Raw genomic sequence first — 12,494 nt, 5'->3', positions numbered from 1 at the left:
GGGCTGCTCGTTTGTGTACTTATGCTTCCAGTGCTGCTGAAGACAGAATGGACCCGTTCTCTCTTTTATGTTGGAGGAATCTGAAGCACAGACAGACCAAAATGTTGCTTTCTGAGGAATCAAATCCAGTTTCTTCAGTTCCAATCTAGTGCACTGAGACTTACCAGATCTGACTCACCATGTGCTACTGTGAGTGGTATGGACCTTGCCTTGAGAGTATGTGTATTTGAACAGGCTGGCTGTAAGAGGTCCAGAGTGGTTACTGTGCTGCCAAAGCACTCAAAAGCAGAGGATTTATCTGAAGCAAGAAGTATTGCCCAGACGTCATTTCAGCTGCCCTGTAATGATATGTGGGTAGGGATCAAGCTGAGGGGACTGTGAGTTGAAGCACTTAAAGCGGGACACTGAATGTACTGTTGGTACTGTGGTAGCTTTCCACTGGGCCCTGAGATTTGGAGGGTAGAAAATTAGAGGACTTTAGTGTTGAGTACAGGATCCTGTTAATTTACATTACTCTGCAGCTGAGGGGCCCTCATATCTCTCTCTTGCTCCTTTGTTGAGGGCCATTATATGCACCATTAGAAGATTTTTGACCTGTGAGTGCAGCAGATGCAGTGACAGAGGCCTCCATACTGTGATCAACCCATCCACACTCTTATTGATGTGTGTCTTAGGGCTGTTCTCTTCTGCTCTGTTGTGCAATAACACATCAGAGCCTTCTGATGCTCTTGGCAGAGTCTGTGCTACATTCTGACTTGCCCAAGGGATACTACTTTTCCTCTTCCCCTCCTTTTCTCTGCTTAACCTACCTGCAAGCTCCTGTTGCATTACACTTGATCCAAACAGTGAACACTGAGACACTAAATAGAACATAAACTTTTTGTGAATCCCAGATGTGCTGGGGTTGAATATACTTCTGTTTGTGCCAGGTCTTACAAGGAGAGAAGGAAGTCTGCTATGGGAGGAGGAGTAGGGGAAGGAGGGAGTGAAGGCCACCTGTCCATAACAGGAATTAGCTCCTTTCATATAGAAGAGAACATGCTGGCTGCCCACAGCCTTCTTACAGAGGATTGGCTTGAAGAAGGGCAGCAAATACCTAAGCAGGGGTACTGCTGTTCCTCAGCAGACAGGCTGGCCACAAGAGCTGATAAGGGAAAGTGTCCCCAAAAGCAGCTGTGAGGCAGAGAAGCTAAGAGCTTCTTTCAGTTCAGTCATTTCAGTTTAAAAAGCAGGGAAGGTATCTGTAAAAGCTGGTGCTGTCACTTTTCATCCTTTGGCTATAATAATCCTTGGAAGAGAAAATTGCCTAAAAACCACCCTGTATGCTTTACACCACTTTCACGTACAGCCAATCATATGGCTTCATGTCCAGTTTAAGTGGCCACTCAACAGGCTTTTCCACTTGGTTTTGAGGCTGCAAAAGTAGGTGTTCAGGGCCACATTCTCTCCTTGTTGATTTAAGAAGCACAGCCTGTGTGCTCAGCTCAGATCACAAAATGAGGGGCTTGCATGCAAATACTAATGGCTGCTGGTGTAGTTTAGTTACAGCTTCCTGCTTTCTTGCTAGAGAAGTTCTAGTGGCACTATTGCATTGTGCAATTATGGGTGGTTTTATGCTCTCCATAGTGGGTGTATTCTGTCCTGATAAGGGATGATAAAGACAGGTATCTTTAGAAAAAAAATACTCTAGAGGCTGTTGCAAACATTGTGCTTTTTTCAGTTAATGTTGAAATAGGTCTCATGCCTAAACTATCCATCACTGTTAAATCCTCGAGCACAAACTGGGATAATTTGGATGAGCCCAAGCAAGGACCACAGTACTGTCTGCCTGTGCAGCTGAGAGCTTGAACCGCTGCTCTATTGGGAACAAACATGCGTAATTTCCTGGCTAGACTGTGAGGGCAGCCTGCAGATGGGATATGAGAGGAGAACAGTTGATTGCAGCTGGGGAAAAAGTGACACATCTGGCTTGGCTTCAGGTTGTTCAGGAACAGTGGTAGCAGTGCCCTGTGGCTGCTCAGGGGAGGAGGGGCATTCAGCCAGTTGGCCCTTTTCTCTGAAGGCTTTTTTTATATGTGTGTAATTGCCACTGAAAGGCACTGGGCATGTGAAGCTGGATGTAAAAGTTGTTAATCCTGAAAACTCCAGGGCATAGATGTCCTCATTTTCAGCACTAAGTCTGCCTTACAAGCAAACTACAGAGATACAGGTAGCCATAGATTTAAGGGCTCATTTTCCACAGTCTTCCTGTTCCTTAGAGCCACTTGAGCAGAGGCTGGTGCAGAATGGTGTGGAAAAAGATTGGTGGCTCTTAGAGCATCAATGTATTGTATATCTTAATCAGGAGCACTGCAGCTTTTTTTTTTTTTTGTGTGGTTTCCAAACACTTGGATAAATCTGTTTGTGAAGGGCTCACAGTGACTGTAAACCTGATGAATTAGCTTTTTGACCAACTCTGAGCCCAGCACTGTTTCTTCTTCAAGTGAAGCATGTCCCTCTCCTTCCTCCTTAGGGAAGAAATGGCATAGATCAGCTGTGAGTGGGCTATGATGCACTGCAATTCAGGTATAAAAATTGATTTCAAGCAGTGGTAATCTCTTGTCTTTTCTAACTGGAACAGGAAAATTTAATATGAGCAAATTGGTCATTATGGCTGAAACAGATGTAGGAGCTGTTGTTGGGGTAGAACACAGCAGCAGTTCTCCTTCAAGTGTTGTCACCAGTATAGAGCAGTGCAAGTGCTTCAGGGTGGTATCTAAGAAATACTGCAGTGGGCAGTTTTAGGGTACTTGCAGTGGGCAGTTTTAGGGTACTTGTCCTTGTCAGTGAGTGCTTGTCCTCTAGGCAAACAATGGTTACACTACTTCTAAAAATAGTGTCTCCCCACTGTGGGCAGCTTTCATGTTCACCATGTTTTGATGCTCAGTGTCTTCTCGTATGCTGTGTAATCACCTGCTGGCAAAGGCCTTTTCAGCAGGGTTCTGGTGGGAGTGAGAGAGATGATGGGAAGAACAAGAGGCTTCCCACCACTTCTTGTAGGAAATCCAGAGCTCTGCTGCTCTGCTTTCAGAAGGCCTAGCTGCCAGTAGTCGGAACAGCAGCGCCTGATGTGACTGTGTGGACTTGTGTGGCCAGGGAAGAGGTAAAACAATGGTTTTCATTATTAAATAGAGAGTGGCCATAAGCTGCTGTGACAGAGATGCAGGGTAGCTGTCTTCAGTCCAAGGCACTGACTGTGGGAGACTCTACTTTTTTGCTGTAGAGGCTCAGTTACCTTGGCAACCTGTTTTTAGATTGGATCTCTGCTCTGGTGGAGAGCCCATCTGTACCTGCTACTTCTTTGTTTTGAAAAGGCTGTTTTACAGAAGAATATCTGACAGGAATATTTCCAGAGCTGGCTTATTGTGGAATCCAGGCTCTGCTTTTGGTCCCAGGAGTTTCAGTGTGATGACAAGGTGATGATGGTATGGGGAGTTCTGTGGCTGGATTGAAAAGGTATTAATATGTCTGCTTCATGAGGTGTGCTGCTGCTGTGGAAGGGAGAGATGCTAATGCTATTATTAATTCCTGAAATGGAAATCAGCCTGAAAGATAAATCACTTGCGTGTTTGGAGTTTGCAGAGAACTTTGTTCATTCTGGTTTGCAGTACAGCATCAAGCCACCAGCTGGTAGATTAAACTGAATTAGCTTCTGTCTGCCATGAGTATCTACTGCCCTGAGGGCTGTAGGCCCCCCTTTTAGGTGGCTTATATAAATTTGTGATACTCCTGGTGAACTTCTGGTATCAGAAGGTAGTGGTTGCAGGACTGTATTCAGAATGTGACTGTTTTGTTTATTTCTGAATCTTACCAGTCTCTTCACGTCTCTCTTCTTACTGTATGTTTTTTGGTTTGTTTGTTTTACTTTTTGTGAATACTTTGTAAACCTGAAGAGGGGGAAATCTATATTTTGCCCTTCATTCCTGTTCCTGTGCTTTATCTCCTACTGCTTCATAGCCTGTACCTTTGGGATACCTGTTCTGTATTCACTATGGGGGTCTCCCAAACTGGAGTTGGCTTTCTCACAGGTTACATCGTGGTGTGTAACACCTGTGTAGCAGTGGGGGGAAGACCAGATGAACAAAATTAAATTGGAGTAATGCCTGGTGTTACTGTTAGATGCAGCCACCAATTAGTAGTTAAATAAGAACCGTTTTTTAGAAGTCTGTAAAGCGTTTCAGCTGGACTTCGCAGGCCATCTCATTCAGATGTTTTAAGTTTTGAAAGCTGTTGACTTCAGAGCAGCAAGAATCTGTTCTAGACAGGTATCAGATTTCAGTCCTGAGCAGCTACAATGCAGAAGAAACCAGCTTTCTTCTGAGAAATTTTCAAGAACTAGAAAAGATTAAAAAAAATTCCATTTTTTTCAAGTGTACAGAATGCAATTGTTTATAGTAAAGTTTGTTTGATTAAGGTTCTTTTAGTCAAGCTTTTTGTTAATTTCCGCTATCACTAACTGATTTTGGGTGGTTACAGCAGGAGCTTTTGTTGTGTCTTGTTTTTTTTTTTTTAAGACAAGTGTGAACCAGATCTGTAGTCTTTACTGCACAGCCCTAGATAACTGACACAATAAAGCACTGTAACTTTCCTTGTATCAGAGCTACAGAAAAGCTATGCTGTGGCATTTTTATTTTGTTACTTTTTTTTAAACTACCTGTATCAACAAGAGTGACAGTTTGGGGCTGACTACATCATATTGGTGATGCATGAAGCTGAAACGAGACAGTTGGATTCTCCAACCCAAAGCTCACTTCAGGATTTGGCAGACAGAAAAACCTCCCATGAACTTACCTTGAGCTCGACTGGGGAGTCAGTGAAGGAGAATAAATGTTAGACAGTAAAACAGCAGTTAGTCACCTGTTCAGAACAGTATTCTAACCACAAAAAAACCCCACCCCAAAACAAACCCACATGTAAATTGATATATTTCTGAAAGGTGAGCAGCTGACATTTAGGTTAGTTTATACTAGAGAATGAAAATGTTGAGAATGGCTTTGCTTCTAATTTTATTTTAAGAAAATACATATTTTTCTCTTAGCTTTGATCAACTTGTTGAAGTTCCTCATGTCTAATGAGACTGTGTTGCTGGCCAAGCACAACATCTTCACCCTTGCTCTTATGGTGAGTACAGTCAAAGCAAATCCTCTTATTTTAAACAACTCTAATTTTGAATTAATCTTAGGAAAGAATCAAGGCTTCTGACCTGGAGATACCAGAATAAGGCCACAAAGTGGAGGGATATAATTGTGATTGGTTTTAGATGTAAAGAGCAGTGCTTGGACTCATTGGGGAGTCTGCTTATTGAAATGAACAATATGTGAGTAAAGGCTTTGTTTAATTTTATTGATTTGATAATGTTTTTCCTTGTTTTGTGGTCCTTTGTATACAAAATAGAAACCTGTTTTCCTGGCCCCAGATAGGATAGTGTTTAAGCTTCTTGTCTGTACTATAGGAAAATAATGGATAAAGCAATGAAGGAGTGAAATACTGTGTAATGCAACAGGGAGCTAGTTCTTCGAAGGGCATAGTTTGTATGGTTTCTGTTGCAGAATAAATGTTGTGTAAATATTCCTGTTGTATTTCTTTCCACTTCCTTGTATAGGTTGTCAATCTGTTCAACATGTTCATCACTTATGGAGACACTTTTCTCCCCACTCCAAGCAGCTATGATGAGCTGTATTATGAAATCATTAGGATGCATCAGAATTTTGACAACCTTTATTCTATGGGTGAGTACCTCTCCTGACTTGTCAGGACTACTGTTGACTGGAAGTGAGGGTGGTAGTGCAGGGATGATTGTGTCAGATGTTTTCTGTCCACCTGCTACTAATGTGTGTCTTGGTGAGTGGGCATGTGTTGCATACTAGGAGAGGTTTGGTAAATTAATAGTTGAGAGAGGGATAAAATTGGTAAAGGGATAACTTAGTAGTCAGGAAAAAAAATAGGAACAGACCCATCACCTCTCTAGCAGCCACTTACTGTGGTTGGAAATAAAAATGTCTTGGCACAACTGGGTATGTGGTATTTTGTGCATCTTTGTGTGGGTTTGCATCTATTATATCTGACAGCTTCAAGTCAGAAGGCAAGTACATGCTGCAGAACCAGCTAGCACAGAGAAAAGCTCAATGCAAACAAGAATTTGGAAAAGAAATTGAGAAGTTTCTAACAAGAAGCTCGCTGTGCTAGACAAATCACATCTACTACACTTATTGCCAAAACAAACCCAAGAAAACAGCCCTCACAAACATGCTTGCAGTGACAAGTGAATCACTGGACTGAAGAATGTGCCTACTGGCAAAACAGGGAGAAGCTGGCATCCTTCAAAGAGAGAGGCATGCTGGAATGCCACCAAGTGACACCCAGCAGGGAAGAGGAACAAAAGAGATTAAGGAATGCATGGAGACACAATTGGGCAGTGTATACACAAGAGCCTCCTGCCAAGAGTAGCTGCAGCAGCACTGGTGTAGTGCCTGGCTGCTTGAAGCTGTGAAGGAAAGAATATAGCTGTGCTCTTTGTTTGCTTTGTTGTTCAAGGACCTTTCTTCCCTTCACCCCCTGCTCCCTTCTCAGTGTGATCACCCAATTAACAACAGGAGTTAATATGAGCATATAGGGGGAGTTAAAGGGCAGTGGGAGACAGACAGTTGGCCGCAGCTCTTCTGACATGGGAGAGAACCAGGTTCACCTAAATAAAAGTAGCCGAATACTCCCTGCAACTGCAAGCAAAAATGAGCTGCCCTTTTGTACAAACTTCCTACACTTTTCATCCATTATATAAAGGATCTCTTGGCCATTTTTTGTACCTTCTGAGCACATAAGGTTTTTTTTTTTTGCTAACCCATTTCCTACTCCCAGGAATTGCATTTAGTAGGATGAGGTGCTTTTACTAGCCAGTAATTTTTCAAACCTGCTCCCTATGGAAGCTGAAGGAAAGTGGAATGGAAAAGTAATGCACTCAAATACTTAAGTTGGGCTGCAGTAGGCACATCTGACCTGTTGAAACAGTTCCTTTGTCACATGAATGTTTTCCATCCTGCCACATAGAACAAACCCCTTTGAATTAATGTTGTAGTTGCTTGAATGGAAACCCTCTCTGAATACATTACTTCAGATATTCAAGTACAGTATCTACTGTTTGACAAAATAATGTTACTCTAGCTGATGTGTTTTGTTAGGGTTTGTTTTTTTTTTTGTGAGAAGCACTATCTCAAGTTGATGCAAGCCAGTTTAACCAGCTCTCCTGACAGCTTCCCTTTGCTTGTCAATCCATCTCACTGGAACTACAGTAACCCTTCTGTCACCCAACCTTGGGGCATTTGTTAATACAGATGAGAAAGCTACTCTATCCTTTAGTTTTCCTGCTAATGTGGTTGAAACAGAATATCTATGCTGGGAGTGGAGGTGGAATCTAATTTCCTTGTTTTTGTGGTTTGTTGTCCTGAATCTGAACTTTATCCAGATCTTCAGGACTGAAAGCTTCTGTCATGCAATAATAGGCATGAGTATGCAGCCACTGTGCTGATGGATTCACTTGTACAATCCATGTTTCTAGATGATCCTAAATGCAGGTGACATGCTATTCCTTCACTTCTAAGCCAAGGGTCAACCTTGTGCAGTGTAATCTCCAGAAAACCCTGCATACAAATTCTTAGAAAATTCCCTTCTATTCAGACAATATGGAAATTAATCCAAACATTTGCTGCAGGATCTGTTACTGTTTTGGTACTTGCCAGGAGATGTGCAGGTAACTGCCACCATAGAAACGCTACAGAGTCTGACCTAAATAAATATTTTTAGTACTCTGGCAGAAAAGAATTGGATTCCCTAGAAGTTCTTCCTGTTCCAGAATGTTTTCAGATCTACTCCCAAGTCTGTCAGAGACCATCTGTGCAACAGAACAACACCCTCATTCCCACATGGAACGTTTTTCCCCTAGGCTGGTGTCTAATTCCTCTCTGCAATTCCAGACAATAAAGGGAGGTAAAGAATCCATCACTGCTGGGGTGGGTGTAAATGCAGGATGTAGTCCAGCTTAGATAGAACCTTGCATAAATAGGAGCCAAAGGAGGACAGCTGTGAGTGGAATAAAAGGTATCATAGGTCTGGGACATAGCCCTGTTTCTGGTGGAAATGGACTTTAATTTGTGATGATGAGATAAGGCAGGAGGACCAAGGCTTGTCTGTCCCCTCTGCTTCCTGTCCCCTGCCATTAGTTTGTTCTGCTCACTTCTGTGTTCATTACATTTCTTAGATGGGCTTTGAAGGGAACCTCTGCTCTGGATCACAGATTGTCTGAAGATAACTTTTGTTTTGATGTGGTTCCAAGGCTGCTGTCTCACCAAAGCAGATTTATTTTTTAATGTATTGAATTAGAAAATTGTCAGCTCTGTGCCAGCACTGTTATCTGTCTTTTCCTTTCAGTCCTAAGGCTGTCTACCAATGCTGGTCAATGGAAAGAGCCTGCAAGCAAGGTGACCCATGCATTAGTCAATATTAGGTAAGGAGCAGAAGTTAATAATAATCTTAGAGATTCCTGTGTGACTGCATTCTTATTGTGACACTTTCACATTTGTTGTATTGGATTTGGTTTTGAATTTGTTCTTTTTGTTGAGCTAAATTGCTGCTCTAAACAGGGCACACTGGGATAAAGAGAGGATCACCAGGGTTTGATTGTCCTCTCTCTAATAATTCTCTCAGCTCCTCTGCAGACTGAGTGCTTTCAAAGCGTGGCACAAGCTGTAATGAATTAATCCTCACAGCATTCTTGGGAGAAGTTATACAGTAGGAAACAATGCTGTGCTGGCAGAGCAATTGTGGACCTAATGGATTTCTGTTGTGTGATTCTATTGCAATTTTATGAACTTATGAAAGGGACTATAAGACAGCTGTAATAAGCAGATTCAAGACCTCTTTTAACATTGCAAAATTTTTGTGTGTGTTTAAATCTGATTATTTGAGGACATTTCAGTATTCTTTTAAACCTCTTCTTCCTGTTGAAGGGTGGAAGTTATGCTCTACTTGTAAAGCTAAGGAGTATCTAGGGATGCTTTTGTGCTGTATTCCTTCATGACAGCAATTATTTCTTTTCCTGTCTTTGGAATCAGCTAGTACTGACCAAGCTGGGTACTGGACAAGAGGCTTATTGGTCTGATTGGAGAATGGAGGGATGCTGGGAGAGAAAATTTACTGTTTATCTCCAGCGTGTAAAAACCCCCTCTAAGATAGAAGTATTTATACTGAAAACACAGCTGTCCATCACTTCCCTAGTTGCCCCAGATACTTAGTGTTTGTGCAACACCAAGTTACTCAGTACTGCTGCATTGCCAGTACTTGTCATTTTCCTCACTATGGATGAAATTGTGTAGGACACACTCTCTGAGGGCATCTTTCAAGTCAATCTGCATCTTTACGTGTCTATTAACCACCTTAAATGTTCCCTTAGTAAGCCTGTAAGCTTAATAATATAACACACTGTTCCAGAAGATTTATTTTGCTACTATCCTTATTTTTTTTTGTAAGCAGACATAAATGAATGCTTGTGGGCAGATAATGCACTCAGAGTGAAACAGCAGAACGGATAGCTGTTGGCAAATTAATGTCGTTTAATGTGACAGAAAGTGTCTGCCCTGGGAATTCTGTGTATACCCAAGAAGAGAAGTCTAAACTGGGAAGAGATATAAAAAAAAGTGGTCACAGGAGGTTTGTGCTCACCTCTGGTTTATGCAATGAAGGTTTTGCATCAGTTCTTAACAGCTGCTTTTGTAAAGATCAGCATGCAATGGAGACAAGATAAAACCAAAATACTGGCACTGTGATAGCCCTCCCTGGACAGCCTGTATCAGACATGTCCAGTACATGGTGCTATCTGAAACCAGTGAAGCCTCTAACATGTTTCTCTTTGAGGCTTTTGGTAGCTTTCCCCTGCTCCTGCCAGCTGCTCACATATCTTGAAATTTCATGTTGTCTTTCACCAACCTTAGTAGTTTTCATGAGTGACTACTTTTCATTCTGTGAAATTAGAAAAGGTCTAAGTTAGAGATGATTCAAGGCCTGGAGAGGGATTTGAATTCAGAGAAGTTAGTCTGTTTGACTTGTCCCGTTTCCTTTCTCCCTCAAACAATAGAGAGGAGCAGGTATTTTATCTACTGGTTTGTTTTCTTCTCATGGTAAAATTAGTATGTTTGAAGGTTTATTTAATTGAATAGAGTTTGGGGCAGCTGGTTGTTGGAAGTTGGAGAAATCCAGAGGTACTGTGCTTTCATGAAGGTGATTGACAGTGTGATGTTTCAAAGTGGTGACTAGGATTAGATGCCTCTTTTTTTGTGACAACATACTTTAGAAAGTTCCAAAAGATTCATCTGTGTACAGGAAAAATGGATGAAGTGAAGGGTCTGTGATAAAGTAATACTCCATTTTGGCCTCAAGACCGAATTTAGGAGTTTTGAAAGCTGCAGGTCAGGCAACAGAAGGACAGAAGGATAATTCTTTGAGGAATGCCTCAAGCCTTCCAAGGTCTGACATTTCTGCAGTCTGTTTGTAAAGATTATTTTGTCCTGGTCTGTTGGCTGCCGTGCTTCTGCAACAGTGTCTTGTAGGAGGACTGGGGCCACGTGTTTTCTTTTGGTGTTGGACCAGGATTGCAAACTGAAGCCTTGTGCACACACTTGTGGCTCTGTGTTGCAGAGTCACAGAGGTGTTGCAAGGCCAGAATCACCAAGGAGAAAAGGGAGAGAGGGTGCTTCAGAAGAAGAAACCATTTAGGGCTGTTGGCTTGATGGCTCTAATACAGAAACACAGTATGTTCATGAAAGACAATATTATTGTAATATTCATGTATTGATAATTTAACTTGGCTTAGCTCCATGTTGTCTGGACTTCCACTTAGTTTATGTCCCTTTGGTTTCCCCTTAGAGTGGTCTTAGTGTGCTGTTTCTTATTTGGATGCCTTTGTCATGTTTCCCTCAACTTGTTCCATCTTTTTTGAAATTTCTTCTGAGTGATGATTACATGCTTTTGCTGTAATAGTGCAGTGCAAAGTCATGCTTTATATCTTTGTTTCATTACAACAGCTATTTGAAAATAAATAAGCAGCCATTTTCCTTACCCTAAGGCCTTTGGTGGGAAAAATCACAAAAGTAAAAACATCCTTATCTACCTGTATATGGTGGGCTTCTGCAAGTGTCTTAAATCGTAGCGTGCGATCTTCTGTGCATTTCTGCCAGCAGAGTAGTGGGGAGTTTTTTTACAGCTTTTCAAGGCTGCAATGCATTTGAGTTAAAAGAGTAACTGTTGGGGAGACATGTAACAGTCCTGCTTGTACCCCTCAGTGCTGGGTTGGTCAGGTCATCTGATTAATTGCTTTAATACAGAGTCAGGATGAGTAATGCCTAGAGAATCTTCAACATGTTCTGGTTTAAACTTGGCTGAAGAGAGAGATCCCACTTCATGACTCCTATTATGGTATTAACTGTACTTTTTCACTGAACCCTGTTCTCCACTGGGCAGCCTGATTGAGTTTTGTTGTTGCTGATAACCTGATTTTTTCTAGTCCTTACTCCACTAAAAAGAACAGCCACAAATGTTCTTTTTGAGTATTTAGAAATGAGGAGGCTATTCCTACCTTCTCTCCATACCTCTTCTTTTCACAGACAATTCTTAATTTCTGTCCAACCTAAAGAAAATGACAATTTGAAGACGACAGAATAATAACAGCCTTATCTGGCTGAAGTCTTGCATACCATACTGCAATAAATGATCCCTATTGCTGTCCTATCCCATAACAGTGATTATAACTTCCACCTGTGGATTTGTTTCTGTGGTTTGCAAAAATTAATTGAGACATGATGGACTACAAGATAAGCTGCAGCACTGATGGGGTTGAAATAAGAAGACGTAGCAGTTAGTGGTTTGAAAACTCACCTTTTCACCTATGAGGAAATAAGCATATTGTAAGACAAGTAATTTTTTTAAAGCTAACAAGCCTCTTTAAGATAACATTGTGCAGGTTTGCATTTAATGAGAATTTTACTAACGCAGGGTTCAGAGGCGCATGTTCTGATTGCTTATGCAGCAAAGAAGGTGGCAGCTGAATTCTACTGTGTTCCTTTAATAGACTTTCTCCTGATCAGGATTTTTTCAAGGTGAATAAATAGATTAACTCAATGATTAATAGACTGAATTTCCCCATTGTCTGAAATTCAGTCCCATCATAATTTTTAAAGTAATTTTATTTTTTTTGCCGAAACACTTTTAATAAGGAGAGAGTAAGTTTGTAGTATGGAATTAGGTGATAGGGGATTTTTTTTTTTTTTGAAAGGTGTTTAATGTGCTACTGTAGCATACACTGCAGTCCTTGCTTGGGTGCTTTAATACACTCTTCATCTTGAAGCTACTTTCGTTCCACATGAGCCACCCTGTGTGACACTCTTTCTCTGTGCAGGAGGTGCTGCTTCTCC

The 12,494-nt window shown here is 41.5% G+C and overlaps 1 protein-coding gene across 5 annotated transcripts in view; it reads left to right on the top strand.

The window, feature by feature from the left end:
• The window catches only part of ARMH3 (armadillo like helical domain containing 3), a 121,951-nt gene that overhangs the window by 48,056 nt on the left and 61,401 nt on the right, over nucleotides 1–12,494 (top strand). For all 5 annotated transcript variants that reach the window (XM_051617724.1, XM_051617721.1, XM_051617723.1 and 2 more), the window contains exons 21-23: nucleotides 5,078–5,160; nucleotides 5,642–5,768; nucleotides 8,461–8,536. In XM_051617724.1, the coding sequence (XP_051473684.1) occupies nucleotides 5,078–5,160; nucleotides 5,642–5,768; nucleotides 8,461–8,536 (286 nt within the window). The remainder of the gene's footprint in view (nucleotides 1–5,077; nucleotides 5,161–5,641; nucleotides 5,769–8,460; nucleotides 8,537–12,494) is intronic.

The sequence above is a fragment of the Apus apus genome, chromosome 4 (genome assembly GCF_020740795.1).
Source record: "Apus apus isolate bApuApu2 chromosome 4, bApuApu2.pri.cur, whole genome shotgun sequence".
Classification (NCBI taxonomy): Eukaryota; Metazoa; Chordata; class Aves; order Apodiformes; family Apodidae; genus Apus; species Apus apus.
This window is presented reverse-complemented; position numbering and strand designations above follow the sequence as displayed.